This window comes from Anolis carolinensis, chromosome 1 (assembly GCF_035594765.1).
Source record: "Anolis carolinensis isolate JA03-04 chromosome 1, rAnoCar3.1.pri, whole genome shotgun sequence".
Classification (NCBI taxonomy): Eukaryota; Metazoa; Chordata; class Lepidosauria; order Squamata; family Dactyloidae; genus Anolis; species Anolis carolinensis.
In genome coordinates, this window is record NC_085841.1 from 64,730,575 (window position 1) to 64,757,692 (window position 27,118).

At 45.4% G+C, this 27,118-nt stretch overlaps 1 protein-coding gene across 8 annotated transcripts in view; it reads right to left on the reverse strand.

The window, feature by feature from the left end:
- The window catches only part of ermard (ER membrane associated RNA degradation), a 59,101-nt gene that overhangs the window by 14,384 nt on the left and 17,599 nt on the right, over nt 1-27,118 (reverse strand). For 7 of the 8 annotated variants that reach the window (XM_062975880.1, XM_016999336.2, XM_062975893.1 and 4 more), the window contains 6 exons: nt 18,948-18,977; nt 17,469-17,537; nt 16,720-16,890; nt 15,962-16,045; nt 14,780-14,859; nt 13,056-13,181 (listed from right to left, as the gene is read on the reverse strand). In XM_062975880.1, coding sequence (XP_062831950.1) covers nt 13,056-13,181; nt 14,780-14,859; nt 15,962-16,045; nt 16,720-16,890; nt 17,469-17,537; nt 18,948-18,977 — 560 coding nt within the window. The remainder of the gene's footprint in view (nt 1-13,055; nt 13,182-14,779; nt 14,860-15,961; nt 16,046-16,719; nt 16,891-17,468; nt 17,538-18,947; nt 18,978-27,118) is intronic. The other variant, XM_016999333.2, reaches the window with a different exon arrangement.

Genomic DNA, 27,118 nt, shown 5'->3' on the forward strand with positions numbered 1-27,118 from the left:
TCTTGTTTGACAAAGTAGTAAGTTCATTAATTGCACGCAGGTAGTTTCAGATCACTTTCTAAAAGACTTCAGAACACAATAAAGGTTAAGTATCCCTCATCCAAAATGCTTGGGACAAGATATACTTTGTATTTTCTTTTTCTTTTTTTGGGGGGGAGGGGGATTTTGGAATGCTTACACAGACATAATAGACATTGGAGCCCAATCTAAACACAAAATTATTTTGTCTCATATACACCTTATACACATGGTTTAAAGGAAACTTTATACACAATATTTTAAATGTATTTATTTATTTATTTATGTCATTTCTATCCCACCTTTCTCACCCAAAAGGACTCAAGGCGGCTTACATACCTGGCAAAAATTCAGTGCCAATAAAGCAATCCAATCCAATAAGGCATAGAGCAATTAAAAACAATTTACATTAAGCATAAAACACATGAGACAGTATACAAAACTTAAAACATATAAAATTCATAAATCAATTCATCCAAAGACCTTGGACATAACCCTTAATTCAGACCATGTCTGGATTAAGGATTATGTACACGGTCTTTGGACGAATGGATATTAAATAATTTTGTGCATGAAACAAAGTTTGTGTACACTGAAACATCAGAAAGCAAACATACCATTCTTTCAGCCACACATGTGGATACTTTTGGATTTTGGAATTATAGATAAAAGATACTCAAACTGTATCCGAATATCACCATTATCATTCATATTTTCATGTACATATTCATGCTGCCTACCCGCATGAAATGGTTCTGCAGCATATCACAAATTATGACAAAATGACAGTGTATTCTGATATTTGATGAAGGGTGCGGACAGGTTGCTTACCTGTAACCGTGTTTCTTCGAGTGTACTCTGTGAATTCACACTAATGGAGAAGGCTGCGCCTGCGCAGGCTCCAACGGATACTCTTCCAAGCTAAAGTTTGAAATTTGGCGGTAACCCCGCCCTAATGGAGACTAGCAAGCTGAGGTATAGGTAGGTGGGACATAGCAAACCCGACAACGAGTTTAGTGTCCAAACAACACTTTTATTGAGCACAAGGTGCAAATGCAAGTGCAATGGTCAAAACAATGTAACAGCATATAGTGCAGAACCGGTCCTAGTTATTAGGATCCAGAACATAATCACAACATTGTATGTGAGCGATAATCTGTAAGAGTTACAGAGGTAAGTATAGACCGATTCCCTGAAACGGAGGTAGAGGTATTCAGGAAATAAACTACAGTGTAGTGGGTAAGTATAGTACACAAGCACTACATTAATGAACCCAAGAACATAACATGTGAAATAAAGTTTGAATGACATCAGTGAACTCGTAAAGAAAACAGCAAAACTGGCTCCGAGTAAGGCAAGTAACGTTAGGAAAGGCAGGAGGAAAGGATGGACCTAGAGAAGGCCGAGTCCCTGAGGTTCTTTGAGTCCATCCTATAGTGTGAAACAAAGGTGGATGGAGTGGACCAGATAGCCGCTCGACAGATGGAGTCGAGAGGGACACCCCTGAGGAAGGCAGTAGAAGTGGAAAGGCCCCTCGTTGATCTAGGGCGGATCGAAGGGGGGGGGGTTGGCGTTTAGCCAGCTGGTAAGCGAGTTCGATAGCCCGGGCAATCCAGTGTGAGAGTCTTTGAGAAGAAAGTGGTTCGCCCAGCTTATGGGTAGCATAAGCCACAAAAAGTCTAGGCGACTTACGTATGTCCTTAGTCCTGTCCTTGTAGAAAAGGAGGGCTCTTCTGACATCGAGGAGATGAAGTCTCTGTTCCAAAGAAGAAGAAGGATTAGGAAAAAAGGCAGGAAGTATTATGTCCTGGTTAAGGTGAAAAGCAGAGACCACCTTAGGTAGGAAGGTGATGTCCGGGCGAAGAACAGCCTTGTCGTGGTGGAAACGGAGGTAGGGTTCGTCCACCCGAAGAGCAGCCAGTTCCGAAGGCCTGCACGCAGAGGTGATAGCGACTAGGAAGGCAGTCTTCCAAGAGAGAAGGTGAAGGTCAGCGGAGGCCATAGGTTCAAAGGGAGCTGAAGCCAGTTGAGAAAGAACGAGTTCGAGGCTCCACCCAGGGGTCGGAGGTTGAACTGGAGGATGGAGGTTGTTGTAACCTCGAAGAAAGGTCTTAATGAGGTTGTTGGAAAAGAGAGAGGGTTGTCCTTGACGTTGGAAATGCCAGGAGAGAGCAGCGAGATAGGATTTTATCGAGGCCAGAGAGAGTTGACGATCCGCAAGAGAAAGTAGGAAGTCCAGGACCAGCGGGATCGAAGTAGAGGAGGGATCGACGTGTCGGTCCCGAAGGAAGGTTTGGAATTTTGCAAGCTTGTAAGCATAGGCCCTTGACGTGGCCGGCTTATGGGCAGCACGAAGGATCGCCTGCAGGTCTGGGTGGAGAGAATTTAAGGAAGTATCCTCCAAGCAGTTAGGTGTAGGGACGGGACGTCGGGGTGGAGGACCTGTTCCTTCTGTGAAGATAGTAGATGAGGGAGAGTTGGGAGAGTGCGAGGAGGACGCGCACACATCCGGAGTAGAGTTGGGTGCCACGGCTGGCGTGGCCATGCAGGGGCGATCAGGATGGCCGATGTCGGCGTTAGATAGAGTCTCTCTATTACCCTCGAGATGAGAGGGAAGGGGGGGAAAAAGATAGACGGGTTCGAGAGTCCAGTCGAGGAGAAACGCGTCTCCGAGACAGCCCGGAGTCGAGTTTGGAGGCAGTCTCGCTCCGAAGCGAGGAAGTTGAGTGTTCGAGGGGGAGGCAAAAAGGTCTAGAGCTGGCCAGCCCCAATCGTCGAAGACGGATTTCAGGATTTCGGGATCGGGACGCCACTCGTGGGGAGAGGACGTCATTCTGCTCAGAGAGTCCGCTAGCGTGTTTTGAGCACCCGGTAGGTGAACCGCTGAGAGGTTTATGTGTCTCGCTATGCACCATAGCCAAATGTCCATTGAGAGAGCCATCAGCTTCCTCAAGCCCGTACCTCCTTGTTTGTTGATGTATGTGATGACCCATGGGCCTTGTAGTCCTGCTCAGGACATTGTAATTCCTGATGAAGATGAAAACTTGGGTTTTTTACCCTCCCAGTCTGAACTGGATTCCTCTCAGCCAGATCTTTCCCAGGCAGATCTGGGAACCTTGCACCTGCAAGAAAGTTGTCTCCCAGAAGTATGTCAAACAAGCCCAGAACCTACTTCTCCCGTGTTCTTGCGCCGGGAGTTTTGTAAACAACAGAGAAGTTTGGAATCAGCTTCGCGCAGGAGTGCGAGGATTGCAGCTAAGAATGTGGCCAATTAAGACTGCTTCTCGTGAGAATCTTTGGGGAGTCTCACATCTGGTCTCAGAGTTTAGCTTTCGGTTCTGATTCCCAGAGAACTGCTTCGGCGGGAAAGTTAGACTCTATTTAGGTGTTTTACCCGCGTAGTAACTTCGCGGAGTCAATTCGTCAGCCGACGGAGCGAGTTGTGTCTGGACAGCGCGCTCCGATTCAAGCCTCGCTCCTGCTCAAGCCTTGTCTTGCTATCCAGCCTTCGCCTTGCTTCCCAGCCTTTGTTTATCTACGGACTTTGCCTTGTTTCCCAGGATCAATCCTTGCCTTGTTCCACGGATTTTATCAAGTATTCCACGGACCTTGTTCTTGTTCTTAGTACCTTGTTCCACGTTCAAGCCTTGTTTCAAGTATCAAGTTATTTCCTAGCCTCGCTCAAGTTTCATGGACTAAAGGACCTTGTCATCTCCCCTCACTTTGCTTGGCAAAGTGAGTGTTTCGGTTATTGGATTACAACTTTGGACCTTAATATTTCTTATTGGACATTGCTTTTTTGGACTAATTCTGACCTTTCCTGAAAGGTCTAATTCTGGACTATTTCCTACACTTGTTTTTATTAACTTTATATATTCCTACAATAAAGATATTAGATAGATTCTGGCCTCTGTGTATGGTTATTGGTGCTCTGCAGCCTGGGTCGTGACAGTTTGACTCCGCCACCCTAAGCACCAATTAACCTCGGCCAGAATGTCTACCGGAGTCGTACCTGGGCCGAGCGGCCAGCCGATTACCTACACCATCGACAAGGAAGAGGTGGACCGAATCCGTGATAAGCTCAATGCACAGGATGGAGAAATAAGGGGTTTGAAGGAACGCGGAGTTCGTCTTCCGGCCATGGCGTTGCCAACCAAGTTTACTGGAGAAGCTTCTAAGGTTCATGTCTTCCGTCGCCAATGTCAAGCTTATCTAGAGGCCCGTGCTGCCGAGTTTCCCCAAGAAGACATCAAAGTGGCATGGGTTTACAGTCTTCTAGACGGGCCAGCGGCCAGCTGGGCGACGGCACTGTTCGACCAAGCCTCTCCACACCTAAGATCAGCGCAACACTTCTTGGACCACCTTAAGGAGACTTGGGGAATCGAGGACAATTTGGAGGCAGCCGGTCACAAACTCCGTCGCCTTTTCCAAGGAGACAGACCTATGTCTCAGTATATAGCCGAGTTCCGAGTGCTGGCCCACAACACCGGCTGGAACGATGTAGCCCTCAGGGGACAATTCCGGGAGGGTCTCAACATTGAAATGCTGGAAGAAATCTCCAAGGTGGATCCTCCCCAGACCCTCGAGGCACTCATTGATCAATGTTTACGGGCTGAAGTCATGATTGCCAACAGGAAACAGTGGGTTCGAGGCCAGGGCAGTAGAGCCGGGGCAAAACCCCCCTCTCCCGCCAGCGTTCAGCCACGTCCGGTGTGGAGACCCCCACCGCCAACCCCATACCCCAGAGGAGGCGAGGAGGTGCCGATGCAGTTGGGCAATGTGCGTCCCAGACTAGATGCCGCCGAGAAGGCCCGTCGTCAACGCTTAAACCTCTGCTGGTACTGCGGGAACGGGGGCCACTTCGCCAGAGAGTGCCCAGCCAAAGGGAAGCCTGCCGCCCGTCTTGCGGCGGCGTCCTCCACGGAGACGAAGGCGTCTGAGCCGACTGGCACACAGCCGGCGGGGGAAGCCAACGACCGGGTGTAGAGAGGCTCGCCAACCCGGTCAAAAAATCCATCCAAGAGCCGCCAACCGGGGTCCTGTTCCTTCTCGTGGTCACATTATGGTCAGCAAAAAGGGGACCCGTCATGATCCACGCCATGATAGACTCTGGAGCTACCAACAATTTCATCGATAGAGAGTATGCCGACTCTCTGGGATTACAATATCATGATTTCAAGAATGCCCGTGTGGTGCAAGCCATAGACGGCCGTCCCCTCAAGACGGGCCCCGTAAGTCAGTGGTCGGAACCCACCAGGATGTGGATAAGGGAACATATGGAAGAGATTTCCTTCTTTGTTACCGAGGTCCCCCATTTCCCTGTGATTTTGGGAATTCCATGGCTGACTCTCCACGACCCTAACATCTCCTGGTCCAACAGAGAACTGCAGTTTGCTTCACCGTACTGCCAAAACCATTGCCTCGTAGCCAAGGTATGCCATGCCACAGACACCGAGCCCATCATCACCTTGCCAAAGAAGTACTCCGAGTATTGGGATGTATTCAATGAGAAAGAAGCCGAAAAATTACCCCCACATAGACCTTATGACTGTGCCATTGACTTGGTGGAGGGGGCCCCGATCCCGCGAGGGCATCTCTACTCCCTGACTGAACCAGAGCAAGAAGCTCTCAGGGAATTCCTAGAGACAAACCTTCGCAAGGGATTCATCAGACCCTCTCAATCCCCAGCCGCCTCCCCAGTGATGTTTGTGAAGAAGAAGTCAGGGGAACTACGCTTGGTGGTGGACTACAGAGCATTGAACAATATCACCAAGCGGAACAGCTATCCCCTGCCCTTAATCTCGGATCTACTGGATCGGCTTCGAGGAGCCAAGGTTTACACCAAGCTGGATCTTCGGGGGGCTTACAACTTAGTTCGCATCAGGGAAGGGGACGAGTGGAAGACCGCCTTCCAGACCAAATTCGGATTATTTGAGTCCCGAGTTATGAATTTCGGTTTATGCGGAGCCCCCGCAACGTTCCAGCATTTTGTCAATGACATTTTTCAGGACTATCTAGACAGGTTCTTGATAATCTACCTGGACGATTTTTTGGTGTTTTCCAGATCACAATCAGAACATGAGAACCACGTCAAAATGGTGTTACAACGATTGCGGGATCATGGACTTTATGCCAAGCTGGAAAAATGCGCTTTTGATCTACAAGAGGTAGATTTCCTTGGTTACCGCATCTCGCCTCTAGGGCTTTCCATGGATCCAGCCAAAGTTTCAGCAGTATTGGAATGGCGGGCGCCAACTAACAAGAAAGAGGTGCAGCGTTTCTTGGGGTTCGCGAACTACTACCGCAAGTTCATTCCAGATTTTGCCCGCTGGTCCGACCCCATCACTAGCTGCATCCGTGGAAAGCAGCCTTTCCGCTGGACTGATCAAGCAGAGAAAGGGTTCCAGCAACTAAAGAAACTATTCACCTCCCAGCCAATTCTACAGCACCCAAATCCTGGAACCCCTTTTGTGGTGCAAGCGGACGCCTCTGATGTGGCAATTGGGGCTGTACTCTTACAACCGGTGGGAGATCACCTCCACCCCTGTGCCTTTTATTCTCGTCAACTAACCACACCAGAGAGGAATTACACCATTTGGGAAAAAGAACTACTGGCCATAAAGGCAGCCTTTGAAACTTGGAGACATTGGCTAGAAGGGGCCAAATTTCCCATTGAAGTCCACACTGATCATCGTAATCTAGAACATCTAAGAACTGCCCGCAAACTAAATCAGAGGCAGCAACGTTGGGCTTTATTCTTTGAACGTTTCAACTTCCAGATCCATTATGTGACCCCAGCCCAAACCAAGCAAGCAGACGCCCTGTCACGTAAACCGGAATACGCTGCAGGACGCAAGGAGACCTTTGAATCCCAACTGCTACAACCTGAGAACTTTGCCACGCTCACGGTGGGGAACACCAAATCCATTCCCATTGGTTCAACTTCCCCTACTCCAGGACCCATCTGTGCTCAAGAAATCAGGGCTAGTCAGCAAGCAGATGCCTGGGCGCAGGACCAACTTCGCCAAGGTCTGCATTTCCCCTTTTCGCTTAAAGATGGGCTGCTCTGCTATAGAAATCATGTTTATATCCCACCCGGACCGGGCAGGGAAAAAGCGCTTCGTCTGTGTCATGACTGCAAACCAGCAGGACACTTCGGACTATTTAAAACTATGCATTTGATCCTAAGGGATTTTTGGTGGCCCAAGATCCGCAAGGATGTGGAAAAATATGTCAACACCTGCCCAGTATGCCAGCGCTCCAAGATACGAAGGGAGAAGCCCTCAGGGCTTTTACACCCCCTTCCTACCCCATCTCGCCCATGGGAAATAATTTCCGCGGATTTCATCACTGACCTACCACCTTCCTGTGGATTCACCACGATCTTAGTGGTGGTGGACCTTTTCACCAAGTTAGCCCATTTCATTCCCTGCGAAGGCCTCCCCACGGCCAAGGAAACTGCGGATCTATTTCTTCAACATGTTTTCAGACTACATGGATTGCCCAAGAGTTTAGTCACAGACCGTGGATCTCAATTCACCTCTCGTTTTTGGAAGGCACTACAAAAACTATTGGGCATAGACTCTCGCTTATCTTCAGCTCATCATCCCCAAACAGATGGGCAAACGGAGCGCACCAATGCCACTTTGGAGCAGTATCTTCGCTGTTATGTAAACTATCAACAGGACAATTGGGCTTCTCTGTTACCACTGTCTGAGTTTGCCTACAACAATGGAGTTCAAGCTTCTACAAAAGAAACGCCGTTCTTTGCAAACTACGGCTTCCATCCACGTTTCTTCCCCCCTGTCATTGAAACTTCAGAGGTTCCCGCAGCAGAGGATTGGCTGCAGGAACTCACAGCGGTGCAACAACTTTTGCTCCAGCAACTGGACCAAGCCAAGGAGGACTATAAACGCCACGCTGACAAACATCGCCAGCCGGGCCCCGAAATCAAGGTAGGAGATCGGGTTTTCCTGTCCACTCGCTTTCTGCCCTCCCACCGCCCTTGCCGGAAGTTAGATGCCCGTTTCATTGGTCCCTATCCAGTGGTGGCGCAATTAAACCCCGTGACTTTCAAACTCCAACTTCCGCGTTCAATGCGCATTCACCCAGTGTTTCACCGTTCCCTGCTCCTTCCGGCGGATGGTGTGCGACCTGATACAGACCAACCGGCCCCCCCTCCTGTTTTGATGAATGGGGAGGAGGAGTTCGAGGTTGAGGACATTTTGGATTCTCGCTTTCACCGCCGCCGCCTACAATATCTCATTGACTGGGTGGGTTTTGGCCCTGAGGAACGCTCTTGGGAAGACGCCTCCACAGTCCATGCTCCTGATCTAACCCGTCGCTTTCATCAGACCTATCCCACCAAACCACGACCTCGCGCCTCGGGGAGAGGGCCCCAGTTTGGGAGGGGCCTTGAGGAGGGGGATAGTGTGATGACCCATGGGCCTTGTAGTCCTGCTCAGGACATTGTAATTCCTGATGAAGATGAAAACTTGGGTTTTTTACCCTCCCAGTCTGAACTGGATTCCTCTCAGCCAGATCTTTCCCAGGCAGATCTGGGAACCTTGCACCTGCAAGAAAGTTGTCTCCCAGAAGTATGTCAAACAAGCCCAGAACCTACTTCTCCCGTGTTCTTGCGCCGGGAGTTTTGTAAACAACAGAGAAGTTTGGAATCAGCTTCGCGCAGGAGTGCGAGGATTGCAGCTAAGAATGTGGCCAATTAAGACTGCTTCTCGTGAGAATCTTTGGGGAGTCTCACATCTGGTCTCAGAGTTTAGCTTTCGGTTCTGATTCCCAGAGAACTGCTTCGGCGGGAAAGTTAGACTCTATTTAGGTGTTTTACCCGCGTAGTAACTTCGCGGAGTCAATTCGTCAGCCGACGGAGCGAGTTGTGTCTGGACAGCGCGCTCCGATTCAAGCCTCGCTCCTGCTCAAGCCTTGTCTTGCTATCCAGCCTTCGCCTTGCTTCCCAGCCTTTGTTTATCTACGGACTTTGCCTTGTTTCCCAGGATCAATCCTTGCCTTGTTCCACGGATTTTATCAAGTATTCCACGGACCTTGTTCTTGTTCTTAGTACCTTGTTCCACGTTCAAGCCTTGTTTCAAGTATCAAGTTATTTCCTAGCCTCGCTCAAGTTTCATGGACTAAAGGACCTTGTCATCTCCCCTCACTTTGCTTGGCAAAGTGAGTGTTTCGGTTATTGGATTACAACTTTGGACCTTAATATTTCTTATTGGACATTGCTTTTTTGGACTAATTCTGACCTTTCCTGAAAGGTCTAATTCTGGACTATTTCCTACACTTGTTTTTATTAACTTTATATATTCCTACAATAAAGATATTAGATAGATTCTGGCCTCTGTGTATGGTTATTGGTGCTCTGCAGCCTGGGTCGTGACAATGTAGTACATAGCTACTACGTTGTCCGTTTGGATCAGAACAGTCTTGTGGGGAAGAAAGCGATCAAACGCCCGGAGAGCTTTGAAGATTGATAACAGTTCTAGAAAGTTTATGTGGTGAGACTTCTCTTGGATGGACCAAAGGTCCCTAACAGTGAGGTTCGACATGTGGGCTCCCCACGCAAAATTGGAGGCGTCGGTCGTGATGGTGACTGACGGAAGGGGGGAATGGAAGGGAAGTCCCACACAAACATTCGCTGGGTCCTGCCACCAACGAAGGGAGAGGTGAACTTGGTCCGGTACCGTGAGAAACATTGAGCTCGGATGCCGATGGGGTTTGAAAGAGTCTATAAACCATCTTTGAAGAGGTCTGAGACGCAGTCTGGCGAAAGGAGTGACCATGACCGTGGAGGCCATGTGACCCAGAAGGACCTGGACAGAGTGGGCTCGGATCCTGCGGTTGCGGAGGAGGAGAGAAAGGTGTTGTTGAAGGGCTAGGAACCTGTCCTTCGGTAGGGAGGCAGTTTCCGCGATGGAGTTGAAGAGAGCTCCGACGAAGCGGATTTCTGTGGCCGGGAGGAGTTTGGATTTTTCGATATTCAACTGAAGGCCCAGCCGTTGTAGAAGAGAGAGAGCCTGAGAAACGTGGCTTTGAAGGGATGAGGGGTCGGATGCGGCAATCATCCAATCGTCCAAATAAGGAAAGATCATTATGCCCTGTTTCCTTAGGTGTGTTGCAACCACGGCGACCACCTTCGTGAAGACCCTTGGGGCCGTGACGAGGCCGAAAGGGAGAACTGTGAACTGGTAAGACTGTCCCAGGAGTTTGAAGGAGAGGAAGCGCCTGTGAGATCGGCGTACCGAGACGTGGAAATACGCATCGTGTAAGTCTATAGAGGCAAAGTAGTCTCCATGTCGGAGCATTGGGAGAATGGAGGCTACCGAGACCATTCGAAATTTTGAAGGCAGAATGAAGAGGTTTAAGGCTCGCAGGTCGAGGATGGGCCAAGGACCTCCGCCCCTCTTGGGAACCGTAAAGTATCTTGAGAAGAAACCTCGAGTGTCCTGCTCGGAAGGAGAAGGCTGGATTGCGCCCTTCACCAGAAGGGAGTCGACCTCGGAGCATATCTCCGGTGAAGGGTCGGTGTGGAGGATGTGACCCGTGGGGGGCAAAGTTTCGAATTCCAAGGCATAGCCGTCTCTGACAATGTGGAGAACCCAGGCATCTGAGGTGATAGACTCGTGGTAGAAAGGAGCTAGGCGATCGTGGAAAGAGCAGAGAGGAAGGTTCTGGTCGGAGCCTAGGAAAGGCATGGTAGTGACAGTAGTAGTGAAGGTAGAAAAAGCCCCGAGAGAGTGGGCGTCAGGCCCGTCGTTGGGGTTGTGGCATAGCTGTAGCGCTCTTGCCCCGACCTTTCGGGACCTGGTGCTGGCGGCGAGGTTGTTGTTGCTGACTGTGGTGACTCGAGCTCGACGAGCGTTGAAACGGTTGGTGACGAAAAGGCTGAGGGAAGCGATGGTATCGTTGAGGGAACCATCGGGTCCGCTGAGCTTGAGGCTGATCGGTCCCGCACTTTGCTGCGAGGATCTTGAAGTCATGATTGGACTTCAGTTTGTCATCAGTACCCGAGTTGAAAAGACCCTGAGTGTCGAAGGGAAGGTCTTCGATCACTTGTCGAGAGGAAGAAGAGAGTCCTGAGGACCGAAGCCATGCATGTCGTCTGATCGCAACTGCGTGGGCAATCATCTTTCCGGCGGTATCGCCGGTGTGCTTAGCCATTTGGATTTGGTGGTGTGCAAGGGAGTCCGCCTCCTGTTGGAGGGTTGAGAGAACTGACCGGTCTTCGTCAGAAAGTTTGGCGAAGAAAGGTTGGGCTTTTTCCCAGAGGATCTGTTGATATGGCCCATACAGGCTCCGTAGTTCGCCATGCGGCAAAGGAGGAGAGCACCGGAGTACAGCTTGCGGCCTACGGCATCGAATCTTTTGCCCTCCCTGTCGGCAGGGGAGTTGGACTGTCGACCCGATGATTGGGAGGCCTTTACCACCATGGAGTTTTGATCAGGGTGATGTTTGAGCCATTCCAAGGCTTTGTCATCGGTTCGGTACCAGGTCTCTATTTTCTTAGAAGTTGGAGGTATCGAAGATGGAGTCTTCCAAGATGCCTGGATTACGTCCAGGAGGTATGGAAGAAAAGGTAGCAAGGTGGCTGGTGGGGCTTGAGCCTGGACCCTTTTGAAAACGGGGTCGGTGACAGCTTTTGAGGTTTGTTTAATTTCCATCCCCAGAGCGTCTGCCATTCTGACCATCTGGTCAGAGAAAGCCCGGATATTATCCGTCGGAGAGGGTGGGTCGACCTCGTAGGCGTCGTGAGGCGGGGAGAGGTCGAGGCTGAGAGAGACAACCGAGGCGGAAAGGATCGACTCGGGGTGTTTGATATCGGGGTCATCCTCCTCGGGCCCTTGAGGGGACCGGGGAGGAGAAACAAGCGCAGAGTCCTGTTGAGGTATCACCTCAAGAGCAGCAGGAACCGGCTGTGGACGAACGCTCTTGGACGTGGAAGCCTGGGCGGCACGGACTAGGCGCATCATCTGTCTACCCCTTTCGGGTGTCTGAGCCGGAGGGAAAAGCTCTTGTCGAGCCAGAGGGCTTGATGGCGCTGGCTGGGGAGCCTTAATAACTGTCCTGACCGACCGGTCGGGAGAGGCTTGAGCGTCCGCATCCGAGGACTGGCCATGAGGAGAAGAAGAGCGGAGGCGTTGCGCCGGTTGGATAGGCGAGGATCTCCTGGAGGAGGCCACAGAGGAGGGAACGTCCTTTTTAGAAGAAGCTGAGGAGGACGACCTCTGGATCATTAGCTTCTTTGCTGGAGGTTGCTTCAACGCGACCCTTAGCGATTTTCCCGGTGTCGGTGGAATCGGGCACACAGCTGCCGAGTCAGACTGGGCTCGTCTAGATTCCTCCTGGGCCCTCTTAAAGGCAATCTTCATGGCGGAAGAAGATGGCGGTGAAGCCAGGCGGGATCAAGTGGAAATGGCCGAAGTTACCAAACTCGAAGTCGATGAAGGGCCCATTTTGCTCGACCGGGTCGAAACCGTGGCTGTAGTCACCGTGCAGGGCGGTTTGGTCGGTTTAGCTCTCGAAGTTTTCGAGGCCTTGGATGATACCAACAGAGTAGGCCTGGACGCCATCGAGGCCGGGGTGGAAGTAGAAGCCTCAGGAGCAAGAGTTTTTTCGTAGAGAGCTGCCCGGAGTCTCGCAGCCCTATTTCTTCAGGCCTGAGCTGTAAAGGCCAGGCAAAAACGGCAGGTACCGACGATGTGACTTTCGCCAAGGCAGAAAAGGCACTTAGCGTGACCGTCGGAATCTGGAATCTTAGCGGCACATTGAGTGCACCACTTAAAACGCGTAGTCGACATAAGAGTCCGAAGTGAGCTTTGCGGCGGAAAAAAAGGAACTGGAGAGCGAGCGCGGAGGGCACCCTTTATACCCTCCGGGGAGAGGGGCGGGGTTACCGCCAAATTTCAAACTTTAGCTTGGAAGAGTATCCGTTGGAGCCTGCGGAGGCGCAGCCTTCTCCATTAGTGTGCATTCACAGAGTACACGAAGAAAAAAGGAATATTATAAAACTAGCTTACTTCTCTGTTGGCAAGCTGTTCACAGAATCAACAAAAAGTCTTATATTCTGAGGTAAGTAGGGCTGCAGTTGGGTGAAAATATCAGCAATCACTGAAGTACAAGGAAAATCAACATCTTTTCTCAACCTTCAGAAAAAGAAGAGAACAAAATGATGATAAGCTATACTTTCAAAATTTCATTCCAAAATTGTTAAAAAATATGCCTTATTTAAGACATCAAATTAGAGACATCAAACAAATATAAATTTTACAGAGGTAATTCACAGTACTAATTTTACATTACTTAATTTTTCTAAATTTTAGACAACAAACAACAAATTCTTGAGTGAGTCATATTGAGCAAAGTTCTCTCCAAACTTCTTATGAAGTTCTCTCCAAACTTCTGATAACTTGGTGTTTTGCTTTTAAAGGCATATGCAAATGCTTATTTCTACTCCCGCAAAATTTGCTGTGGTCAGTATTATGTATCTCTTACAAAACAACATGGTTCTTTGACCAGCTCTGCAAGGTTTCCTACAGTATTACTGAAAATAGTTCATCATATGTAATTAACAATTTCTACTAAATTCACCAGTCTGGACAAAATGCATTCCATCATATAACTTCAAGAATAGTTTTAAAAACATAACTGTTCTTTGCTACTTCTATGTTTGTTATGTTGATCCCTTGTTTACATTACCAATGAACTATGAATTTAAAAATTGCCTCTGCACTTTCTCCTCCACAAAGTGGAAGATGGATATGACGGCTTAAGAATTTTGAATTTGCAGTTTTCTTGAATTGGATCTTTATTATTTTAGAACCCAAAGATTCTAAGAATCGAGATAACATCATTTGCTTTTAAGATTACAATATCTTGCTTCCACTGTGACTTTTTGCTCTTTAGGACAGGATAGGACAGGAAGACAATTTAAACACATACATAGATATAAGCAGACACACACCTGAGGAAGGCAAATGTGGCTTCTTCGTACCCTCAGACCAAATGCTATTGTCTGCAGGTCCCCTGTTCCCCCATGTTTTCACCACATATAACTGGTGGGAAGAGCCATCCGCATGCAAGGTGTTTCTCCATGATATTGGATTCTGGCTAGTCTGGGCAGACTCAGCTGATGTTACTGGGAAATAAGGTATGTGGTAATGCTGCATCTCATATACTCTACTTTCAAACAGAACTGGGCTTTTTGATAGCTTAATTGACTTGGAAACTGTGCAATTGAGGAAAGTAATGTCTGAATAATTCTACCTCCCAGAAAAATCAGAACAGAAGTTATGGTCTCAGCATTTACATTTTCATCACTGTACTCTGAGACCAGGAGTGGGAGTGTGTGGGCATAATGTATTTGTGTGCAAGAAAAGAGTATATGGATGCATGGGGAGGAAGTACAGGTGTGTGGCATGTATGTGTGATGTGCATATGCACCAGGAAACCATTCTATATTGCCCTATGTGGCCAAGGACAGAAAAAGAGTGACAGCCCTTTGATGTAAAAACTGTCTTACTGACCAAATGCACAATCTATCTCAAGTCCCCCACAAGTAACTCTATAATATGCTCAACTGTTAAATTCTAGACACCTCTTTCCACCATTCTGGTAGGTGAAATTGTGAGATGCGGTCCAACACATCTACAGACTGGGAAAGTTTTTGTTTCCAGAAGAAAACATTGATCAGATTCTGCTTCCACTGCTCCAATGTCAAACAAGAAGAAAGAAAAACAGTTACCCTGCAATTTCCTGAATTTGCTCTTCAGGCACTGCAGGAAGATCAGTCCATGTATTTATGCTTCTTATGCATTCTAGTATCTAGAAATTGAAAAATAAGCCTACATAGAAATCAAAATAAACTTTTACTAGAAGACATTTCACCTGATTGTGCAGAGGAACACACTACTCAATGACATTCTAACTCTTATCCAAATTGTGGCTTTATCTCCAGGTAGTGCTGGAAAATGCATTAAGGAAGAATGGAGAAGACTAATCTGTGAGCTGTGTTCCATTTCAGATCCCAACCAATATTTTATATTGCCAAGTATTTCCTAGCAATCTTTCCTAGGCTAAAGTCACAAGTTACATAGATCTACTTTTGATTTTTTTTCTGCAGCAGTCTATTTTTATAAACTTTGGAAGCAATATCAGACATTCATTAAAAATAATACTTTATGAACTTGTAAAAAAACCAGAGAAACAAGAACACAAATAATAAGTAGTTACTGATACTGTTGATGCACAGTGCCCCTTATTTCTAATCCTTTTTACTTCCCAATTAAGACTAGGAATCAAGGAGATTGAAATTCAATAGTTTAATTCTGCATAGTAACTAAGGGGTGGTCTTTCAATCAAGAAAAGCCAAGATAGTGCCAAGAAAAAGTGTCACATTTGACTATTTCTGGATCATGGTTTGTACAGTCTCAACTGATACAAACACTCATGCAAACAAACCAAAACTTTTTTCTCTCCTCTCTATCTGTAATTTTCCTTCCTATTGTTTTCCCTTTTTCTGTACACATTTCCTTGTGTTCCCAAAATGATTTTTACTCATTCTGCTCATTCTCCCCCCTCCCATCTCTTCAGGTCAACTTGACCTTTTTCTTGATCTTGTACACACTTCTTAGCAACGCTTTAGTAACTCTTATCTCTCTCACATTCCTTCCCTATTTCCTTGCTCCCTCCTCCTTTACATTTTCTCTTTAACCCATTCTAACTTTGTGAAATTCACTTAACACATTTTCTGGTCCCAACATACTGAGACATTCATTAGATATGCTGGATATTTTTGAACATGCATTTATGGGCAATTTTGAACAGGATTTTAAAGTCCATAATTATAGTTATCTCAGAGCCTTAGTATTTAAAAGTCTTTTGGGATAAACTCATTACTGAACAATAATGAAAAAAAGGCTTGTACCTGTTTTTTGAGTTGAGTTGCTGGATGAAACTTGGAACAATAATGACTTCCACAGTTCATGAGTGGTTCTAGCAATGTGTGGCTCTGGTTTAAAGAAGTGTTGCAGTCAATGATAAAACATATAAAGCATTTTTTTTACATACAATCACACTGAAAATAATGGTACTGAATGGTTGAGTGATATGTGAACTACATAAAATCATATTGAAAAAATGTGTATTCTATACTGTATCATAATATTTATGGAACTTAATCATTAAATAATCTGAAAATAGATCTGAGCCTTCTTAAGAGAAAAAAAGCTTTCTTTCTTTCTAGGAATAAGAATGTGCTGTATTAGGGATTTATGCCCAAATACTCTTAAAATATCAGAATGTCTCAGCAGGATCAGGCCTGGCTAATACTTGGGAGGGAGACCAACAGGAAATATCTGGCACTGAGGGCTGTATTTGAAAGTGAAGCAAGGAAAAAGTAAACTTCTTCTGAATAAATTTTGCCAAGAAAACTCCGTGATAGGGTCAATGAGAACTTCCTTCAGAAGTAACTTTGCAGGGAGTTATAATAAGCTCTAGTGGCAAATGTCATTTAAACATGGAAAAGTATTTATAGCACTCTGGAGCAGTGTTATAAAAGTGTACCCATAAAATGTACAGATAGGTGATAGCAGTGGAATAACAGATGTTCACAATACCAAACAATATGGATTCAGGAAGTGAAAAGGGATATTTTAATGTAGTACTGCTAAACCTGGATCTTACCTTGATGGGTCCAATTTCATCCTCAGAAAACCTGCACAAAAGTGTGATAGAAAATGCAAGAACACAATTTGCTATTTCTCTTGGAAAGTCATTTAAACTGTTCTCTCCATGGCTCAGATGATCTCTAACACGTGGGCCTTCTTGGTGGTTCAAGAAATCCCAAAGAAATTCCTGCAAAAATGTGCACACAATACAAGATTCTCTGTATTAATTGTGAAGGTTCTGTATATTGTAAATGTCTGTTGGGAAATATATCTAATTTGGAGCTTGGCTTGATATTTTTGGTTCATTTCGTTCATTTATGAGGGCTAGGCATTGAGATGATGTTGTCTTGTTTTTATATACCTTCCATTTCTCCATTATTTCTTTCAGTCTTTATATTAATATAGTAAATCTATTAAGGAGTAAAATAAAGAATGGCTTCAAAATGCAATATACAAGTTATTTAAAGTACCCAACGATAAACTATTTAGTAGTGGACACTGTGGTACTAATACCATATAAAACCAAACAACAAATTAATGTGGCTCTATGCTATATTATTAATGCACATTTTAAAAATTTGTACTAAGAAACTAATTCATGATAAGGAGCTACGTATTACTGCAACTACTTGCAGAATTATATTCCACTCTACTCAAAAGCTAGTCCTAATGGGAATTAATTCAAGGTAAGCATGTGTAGGATTGAAGCCCTAGAAACTACCAAATTCAAGCTGCAGTTCAAAGAAGCAAAATTCATTCCCATACCATTGCCGGTTCACCAAGTAGTAAAGGAAGTTGATTGGTTTCTTCACTGTTAAATTGTTTTGCCAACATCTACATAGGAAAAATAAGAAATGCCAGATACTGAAAGACATTTTGTTCTGGAGCTAAAATACAGACTCAGCAGAAGCTTGTAACTGAACTCCTAAAGTAGGATCATATGTAAGTAAAATCAGAAACAGCTGTTAGGCTTTGCCTACACACTCTAAAAACTCTTCCATTTCTTCCTTGGATATACATTTTTGCTGGTATTAGCATGAAGTAGAATAATTATGTTCTGAAGAAGACTATATTCCATCTTATCTGGTACAATTGATATGAGATTGGCTTTCCTGGCAACCATAAGGGATTAAATTTACATTAGTTTTGTTTGATCACAAACAAGGAACATGACTGAATCACAGGTCAAGAGTTAGAACAGGCGTTCTCTAACACTAGCTTTTGAGACCTAACATTTAGTCATGACTAGCAAGGCTGAAAAAGAATGGTTCATAGTTCCATCCTTACAAAATGGCCCAGAAAAGTATTATGTCTTATACAACTCTTATCCAGAATTTTGAAATCCGAAATATTTGTGAATCTGAAACTGTCCACATGGGCAGTTGAGACAGCGACATATTTACTTTTTGATGGTTCAATGTACTAAAACATTGTTTGATGCATAAAGTTATGAAAAATATTTTACAAAATTACTGTCAAGCTATGTGTAAAAAGTATATATGAAACATAAATAAATTCTATGTTCAGACTCCAAGATATAACATGATGTACATATATGCAGCTATAGATATTCCAAAATCTGAAAAAAAAATCCAAAATACATCTGGTCTCAAGCATTTTGGATAATGGATACTCAGCCTATATCAAAAGCTTCTGAGGGTTCTGCATAATGAACCAGAACACACTTCGCTTGGTCCATCTCGTGACACAGGTCATCCAGGTGGACAGCCACAGAATCAATTCTAAAATCAGTTCTGAAGCTAGGCTGAAAAGGATCCCATTAGCTAGCCTCCTTGTGGAATACCTGGGTTTGGGTCATGACTGCTCACTCAAAGACCTTTCAGAAATGTAAGTGGGAAACTAGCAATTCATAGCAGCAGAAGCTAAAGAAATCCGAGTTAACAACGGACCCACTATGGCCCTTTTCAAGACCACAGAAATACACTTCCATTCTGTTAAATCCTTAAGTCTCTGCTACAACATAGGACACAGCACAGCTAATGTAGCAAGCCAGGATGGGCAAGGATTTACAACGTTTATTTATTAAGACTTAATGAAACATTATATAGAAAATAATTTAGAGATAGCCAAAAGGAAGCCTATGGTTTAGATAGAATGATCCCTCCCCTTGCTAAAATGCTTTCTATTTTGCTTTAACATGGTTCCCAGAAAACGTTTTATAACAGAAACATACTTATATTTTCAAAGAAAAACTCCATTTGTTTAACCACATAATTAACTTACCTCATCAAAAGTTGTATATAAAGATGATGACTAGAAACAGAAAAGACAGGCATTGGTAGTGGGACAGTTAATTTCCAGAGGAAAATCACACTGAAATTGTATTGACTAGTGGCTTGTGAAGTCATCATGCATTCAAATTTAATTTTTACTTTTAACCAGCAAATACGATGGCAACACTACAGTGAAGTGAATATTGAATATTTTAAATCTTCAACAATTATTGTGGACAGCCCAACTGGTTCCATCACTGGATATGATTATTAATTTCTCCCTTAGAAAGAGCTGAGTGGAGGAAAATTTCATTATCTTGTTTATGTTTTAACTTGTTTTAATTTTATGATAGTTTATCTGAGATTTAACTGTGAATTTTTTAAAATAAAAACTTTTTGAAATATGGTCTAAGAAACACAGAAGATCAAAGAAGCATTTGGAGGGACAAAAGGGAGTGGGTAGATGAAGAATCATTAGACGTCTTGCTAAATCAGACTTAAACGATTACGTATATTAAGTTTTTTTACTTACAGTTGGTTTGAATTTTATGTGATAAAATGCCAGTAAAATTCAAAACAATAAAGTCAGATGTAGAATCATATAAAACTGTTGTATTATTAGTCACAAATGAACAGAGCATTTTATTTCTTAATACTTTTGAAAACAGATTCTTTCCATTTATTGAATCATTTTTTTTCTTATCATCTGTTAATGAGTTTTATTGTTATATAAGATACAGGAAAAAATTAGAGACAATAATGGTTGAGCTCAGGTCATAGTCTAATTATATTTTTAGAAGTGTATCTTTTTTTCTTTTACTGTTTTAAGGAACGAATAATGATGGGACTTTGGTTGCGTATTAAAAATTGATTCCATACTGACTCTCAAGAATTTATAGTTTTCTGAGAAGATTATCAACTGAAATAAAATTGTCTGTTACTCTGACAGATTTTTCCCACAGGAAAAATATACCAATATGCATATAATATCAGTATGCTTTAGTTTTCATGGCAAAACCACAAAATATGGTTTAAAATTTCATCAGTAAACACACATTTAACCAAAATCCCATGTTTTGGATGGTAACTGGTGAAGGGGTCACTGGACCAAAGTGACTCCATTTTGAAATGCCTGTATGGTTGAAACTAGAAAATCAGTCTCCCTTTGACAGTAAAGACAAAGTGTGCAACTTGATGTCTTGTGACAGATGACATGTGTTCTATGTTTAGCAATAATCAGTTGTGCCGATTCTGAGAAATTTATGCAATGTTTATGAAATGTATGCAATACATGTACTTTTTGCTGCACCTGTTGAAATATTCTACAGTTCATGATTGGGCAATATCCCGAAGTTGTTTACAACTCAGGAAGTGCTTGTAGTTCTTCCAGTAAAGCCCAGTTCAGAATGGGGAACTAGAGAAGTGTATAAAAGACCCTGAGCCGATGGGCTCGAGGCCGACAGCTTTTGCCAGCCTCACACTGCTGTGTGGCTCTGTCAGCCGGTAGCTACCTAATAAAGGTGTGTTTTGTCCTCAACTCTTTGGACTCCGAGTGTGCTCATAACGACTTGGCGAAACCCGGTATTTCATGTGATTGGGGTACTTGCCCAGATCACCCCTTTCATTTGGGGGCTCGTCCGGGATCCGATTATGGGCTCTGTAGTCAAATTTTGGACTTTGTAGTGTCGCCAAGGTTCCGTTGAAGCTCACTCGGAGCTGCTCTTGGGAGCAAGGCGTGTCCGCTTCTTCCCCTTCCGGGGTGCCGCGTACAGTCCGCGCCGAGACGTGGCCACGGCCTCTAAATAGAGGTAAAGACCGGTGGTTCCCTTCGCGGCACCCGAGGGAAGGAAAGGCGTGCTCTCCTCCAAAACAGAAGTTGTGAGACAACCACCGCTGGGAAAGTCGGCCGGCCGCCGCGGGACGGAACGAAATTAGGCAAGTATACCTCTTAAACCGCTTGGTGTTTAGCATTGCGGGGAGGGAGAGTTTTAAATTGTAGAAGCCGTTCTGGGTCCCGTAGGAATCCCTTGGGAACCAAGAGAACCCCAAAGGGAGGAGAGCTCTGGGAAAGACCTGCAAGGATAGTCCGACCAGGTCCGGAGGCAGGCCCTAGTAGCAAGACGTGCAAGGATGGTCCGACCACGGTCCGGGGACATACTCCACTAGGAAATTTATTGTTGGGTTTTCTTTTCCCGTCTCGTGGGAGGGCAGAGAAGACCTTGCGTTCAGGCCAGGGTCTACTCCGCGTACCACAATGGAGGGAAAGGAATCAAGATACTGGAAAAGAGGAGGATGGTTGAAAACATCATTTTCCCCAATGGGAAAGAGATGGGGAAGACAAAGTCTCCCCTATCCAAATTTAGGGAATCCGGCTGATGAGCCTATGCCAGCTCCCCCGTGTACACCTGTCTTCTGTCCTACACTGTCGCCACTAGATGAGGCAGTGTGCCCCATAAGGGAGGTGCTACAGTTGGAGCCCACTTCCCCAGGTGACCAGGGGAACCCTAGGTTCGAAACTGGGACTCTGTGTCAGCGTATACCTACCACCAGTTCTGATATTTTGGATTGGCAAATGGCCTACCCTACTTGGACGGAGGATCCAAGGGGCATGGCAAATCTGGTCAAAGGTATTATTCTGATACATAATCCTAGTTGGGTGGATTTGAAGCAGTTGATGGAGGTTTTGCTGACCGTAGAAGAGAGAGTGTTGTTGACTCAAGTAGGTAGGCAAGAGGCTGCAAAAGAACATGCAAACTCACATAGTTTGGATGCTGTCGATGTGTACCAAGAGAAAGTGTTCCCAGTGAGAGTAGACCCTCAGTGGGATCCAAATACAGCAAGTGGTAGGGATTCTTTGAAATTGTACCAGAAGTTAATTGTTGGTGCTTTAAAGAAAGGGACTCCAAGAGTTCCCAATGTAAGGAAAATGAAAATTTACCTAATGAAACAGGAGCAGGCTGAAAGTCCGGTGGCATTTTTAGAGAGGATTAGAGGAGCATTTGAAAAATTTTCTCCTTATGAGATGAAGGATCATAATGATCTTGCCGATGGAAGAGTAGTATTGAACAGTGTTTTCATCAGCCAGTATTGGCCAGACATACGGAGAAAGTTGCGGAAGGAGGTGGGATCGGCCCACTTGACATTGAAAAGGATAATGGAAATAGCAAATCAGGTTTATCTGTCTCGGAAGGCTATGCAAATGAAACAGGAGGTGGCAAGAGCGTCTCGCAGAGCTAATGATTTGGTTGCTGTGTTCCAGGGAGACCAGCCCAGTTGGGGTCCGGTTGCAGCTGGATTGGTTGATCCTACTTTGAATGAGCATGGGCTGGTTTTACTGAGAGAGGATGATGAATTTGTGTTTCCAGGAATATCTATATAAAATGATAAAAAGGGTTTCTGAATAAAAAGGGAGCTGAGGCATTATGCCCTCCAAGAGTTTTATAGATCTATGTGAGGTTGTACGGAAGGATCCAGAATGGTTGAAAGAATGTAAGTGTATGGCAGTAAACGATGTGATAACTGGAAGGAATAGAGTTGTTGTTTGAGATGGTTCCCAAAAGGAAATTGGCATTTGTGAGTTTTGTGGAACCAGTGTGGTTTTGTGTTATCATAGCCAAAGATGCTTTGTTTGTTGCGTGTTCTTTGAACAGATAGTAGAGGAGAATGTTTGAGAGGTTTTGGTATAGTTTTGTTTTGTGATAAAGGTTACAAGGTTTTGGGAAAAGGCCCAGCCAGTGTTAAGCGCATGGGATTTCATTTGGGAAAAAGGTCTCCGGAGGCTAGAGGTGGAGCGCAAGGAAGCCATCTGCTCCATCCCTACTCCCCAAACTCAGAAACAGGTCAGAGAATTCCTAGGAGAGGCAGGGTTTTGTCGTATATGGATTCCGAACTTCGGACTATACGCCAAACCCCTCCATGAGGCCACCAAAGGGAAGTCAGGAGACCCCTTGGCGTGGGGAACTGAACAGCAAGATGCGTTTGAGCAATTGAAGAAAGCTTTGATGTCTGCCCCCGCATTGTATGTATGTATGTATGTATGTAGGAGAACGAAAAGGAGTGGCTGTAGGAGTGTTGACTCAGCCGGTGGCTTATTTGTCTAAGCAATTAGACAATGTGGCCTGTGGATGGCCTTCATGCTTGAGAGCTGTAGCGGCTGCTGCGGTTCTTGTGGAAGAAGTAAACAAGCTGACCTTAGGGCAGCCTGTGATTTTAAAATGTCCCCATGCGGTAGTGACTTTAATGGAACATAGGGGACACTATTGGCTCACCAATAGCCGAATGCTTAAGTATGAGAGCATGTTGGTGGACAATCCACAGGTTAAATTGTCAGTATGTGCCACTTTAAACCCAGCTACCTTGTTGCCAGTAGAAGAAGGAGAATTGATGCAGCATGAATGTTTAGAAGTGATGGATGAAGCAAGTAGGCCAGATCTCAAAGATCTGCCACTACAGACTCCGGAATGGGTGTTTTTCACAGATGGGTCAGGTCGTGTGGTTGGTTCCGACAGGAAGGTGGGGTATGCAGGGGTGAATGGCAATGGGGAGACCCTAGAGGCAAAGAGGTTGCCTCCGGGGACTTCCGCACAGCGGTCCGAGTTGATTGCTCTGACAAGGGCCAATTGGCTAAAGGAAAAAGAGTTGATGTTTATACTGACTCAAACTATGCCTTCACCACTTTGCATGCCCATGGTGCCATTTACAAGGAAAGAGGACTGCTGATCTCTGCGGGACAGCAGATCAAGGATGCAACAGAGTTTTTGCAATTTTTAGATGCAGGTTGGGAATCAAAAGAGATAGTAGTCATGCATTGTAAGGGACATCATTATGGTGAGGATCAGGTAACACAGGGGAATCGCCTGGCAGACCAACAAGCTAGGAAAGCAGCAGATGAAAGCACATCAGAAGTAAGCAATTTTACAATTGGATGTTACGCCCGTAGTAGAGTTCATGACTTACTCCGCACAAGAGAAGGAGTGGGCCCTAGCCGAAGGGGAAAGATGGAAGGGTAAGGGTTTTATCTTACCAAATGAGAAAATTTATGTCCCAAAAGCTTTGGGATGGAAATTATTAAAGAAATTAGTAGACAAACCCATTTGGACGCAATTGGTATAGCTTCGCTCTTGGAGGGGCAGCTCTGGGAGGATAGCTTGCAGGCCTCGGCCGGAGCTGCTACCCCAGGATGTGAAATTTGTGAACAACTCCCTTTGAATCCTTTGAATCCTTTGAATCCTTTGAGTCCTTAATAGTTGATTTCGCCGAAGATGCCAAGGGTCTGGAGTATTCAGGGTGGATTCCAACCACCGCTGAAAGAGTTGTAGAGGTCAGGCGTGCCTTGTCAAGGGATGCAATCCCTGGGCACGGGATGCTCTACACATTGGGGTGACAATGGCTCAGTCATTTGGTCACCAGGTGGCAGAGGCCCGCGGTCTTTGTTCACCAGGTCCTTGGGTGCCTAGCCCAGTTGGGAGGCACCGCTTGGAAGATGCGTTGTAATTGACCCTAATCTTCGGGTAAAAGAATGGACAGGGCTCTGGAAAGAAGTCCAATTTTTGGACAGGTTGTTAACCAACATGTATGAGAGTACCAGGTTTTTGCCAACCTTATGAATTGTCGTATGGAAGACCCCCTCTGAGAATTAGACCTCTGCAATGAGACATACATGAATTGGGGAAACAGGAATTGATAAAAGAGGTCCAAATTTTGGATATGGTATTAAACAAACTGTATAAATGTACTGTAATGCTGCGTTATCCCTTTCCCTGTTACTGCGCTACATGTTTTTCTCACCAGGAGACTAGGTTTGCTTGCAAGATTGGAAGTATGATCCCCTCGGCCATGGTGGAAGGAACCACTGGAGGTGTTCGACCACTGGAGGTGGTCCAAATAGCTCTCACTACTGTGAAGTTCAGAGATGTGAAGCCGGGGGTACATTGCACTTGCATCAAAAGGACTACACCACCAAAGACCCAGACATCTGGAAGGTAAACCTGCATAAGGACAATCCACTCAAATTCACACACCCTAAGGGTCAAGCTACCAAGAGCTGCCCTGAAGAGGAGGGGCCCGAAGCTACCTAGAGCTAGCCCCAGAGGTCAGGTTACCTAGAACCGCCTTGAAGAAGGAAGGAGGGTACACTTCCGAGAGTGTCCCAAACGACCGAATGGACACTGGGTTTTGGGTGTGGGGATTCGTGGGTTGTATTGTATTCTGTTTCTGTGTTGGCTAAAATGTTGTAATGTTGAGGACAAACACAAGTGTAAAAATGAGGACACAATTGTGCTTTTTGATGTTGGTCATGATGCCATTGGTGCAGACTCAGATGGGTTGGGACAAGAATATGTTCCACCAATTAATTAAAGATATAGTCAAAAAGCAGAAGTGAAAGACTGCTGGATTGGTGCCCATAGCCCTCACTCCCAATATGAGGGTTGGGTCATGAAAGCAGGACCAATGCTGGACGTATCTAGATGGAAATTGTTCTCCCCTTGGACGCATGCTGATGAAGAGGGGTTGACTGATTCGGCTCAATTTCTAGTGGCCCTTGATGATTCTGCACCAACCGCATCAGCTTGTTTAACACGATCCAGAGATGGCATCTCAGAAATTAATCATAAGAACTTTCCCCAAGCCACCCTCATAAAAATAGGAGATTACCCTTATTGTAATCTCACTCTCCCTGTATATATGACAACATATTCATGAAAGTTGAATAGCCACAAAGAGATGATCACCTGGAAGAATCAAGAAGGCAAGTTTCCTTGCCAGAGGGTGATGGTAAGAAACCACCTTCTCGTTCGGCACGATATGTGGTTAAGCCCGGGTCGGAGCTGCCTCAGGCAGCAACTCAGCCACCTGTGGCGGGAGCTGTGCCTCCACCACGACAAGATCTGGTCCGGACATGAGGAAACTTCCCAATGGAATACCAAATTCCTGATAGGCCAAGGCCCGGTATTTTGCTTGATAACCATGTCATGGGAGGATGGCCTCCGGGGTATTTCTGAATATGTGGGAAGTGGGGAGGCAAAGTCTTGCCCCCACTTTGGGTTGGTACCTGCTCCATTGGTACCCTAGTCCCCACTGACATTGAGATACACCCGAGGAAGCAGCCCCCGCAGGCATTGGAAGCAACTGACCGGTGAAACAGGCCTAAAAGAGCTTATGATGAAAGACGTGGCTATGATCCTGATATCTAACTGAGGGAGAAGGATTTAGAACAGGTTCGCTGATTACCTTGTGGATTGGGTGGCTGAGAGATCTCATCAAAATATTATCTGTCATGTTGCAAATCATGGTTCTTGCTTTGTTTCTTTTGCCATGTATCATGTCATGCTTAAAGATAAAATAATGGAGAGACTGATCACTGCTACTTTCACTCAGCACAGAGAAGTTCAACATGTTACATACAGCTGAACACCCTGGAAAAGGAAACCACCCCACTATAATTAGATACCTGTGCAACCAAGAAATTGTCTTTCTTGGTTACAAGAAAAAACGGGGGAATGAAGGGGTCACTGGACCAAAGTGACTCCATTTTGAAATGCCTGTATGGTTGAAACTAGAAAATCAGTCTCCCTTTGACAGTAAAGACAAAGTGTGCAACTTGATGTCTTGTGACAGATGACATGTGTTCTATGTTTAGCAATAATCAGTTGTGCCGATTCTGAGAAATTTATGCAATGTTTATGAAATGTATGCAATACATGTACTTTTTGCTGCACCTGTTGAAATATTCTACAGTTCATGATTGGGCAATATCCCGAAGTTGTTTACAACTCAGGAAGTGCTTGTAGTTCTTCCAGTAAAGCCCAGTTCAGAATGGGGAACTAGAGAAGTGTATAAAAGACCCTGAGCCGATGGGCTCGAGGCCGACAGCTTTTGCCAGCCTCACACTGCTGTGTGGCTCTGTCAGCCGGTAGCTACCTAATAAAGGTGTGTTTTGTCCTCAACTCTTTGGACTCCGAGTGTGCTCATAACGACTTGGCGAAACCCGGTATTTCATGTGATTGGGGTACTTGCCCAGATCACCCCTTTCATTGGGAACTATATTTTTTCAGGGGTTCTAACACAGGGTTACTACAACCTATATATTATAGTCTCAGCAGTAGCCACCACACACCAATTGCAATGAAACTTGTGGTTAAGCCTGAGATACCGATCCTGTTATCACTTAAAGAAATGCCA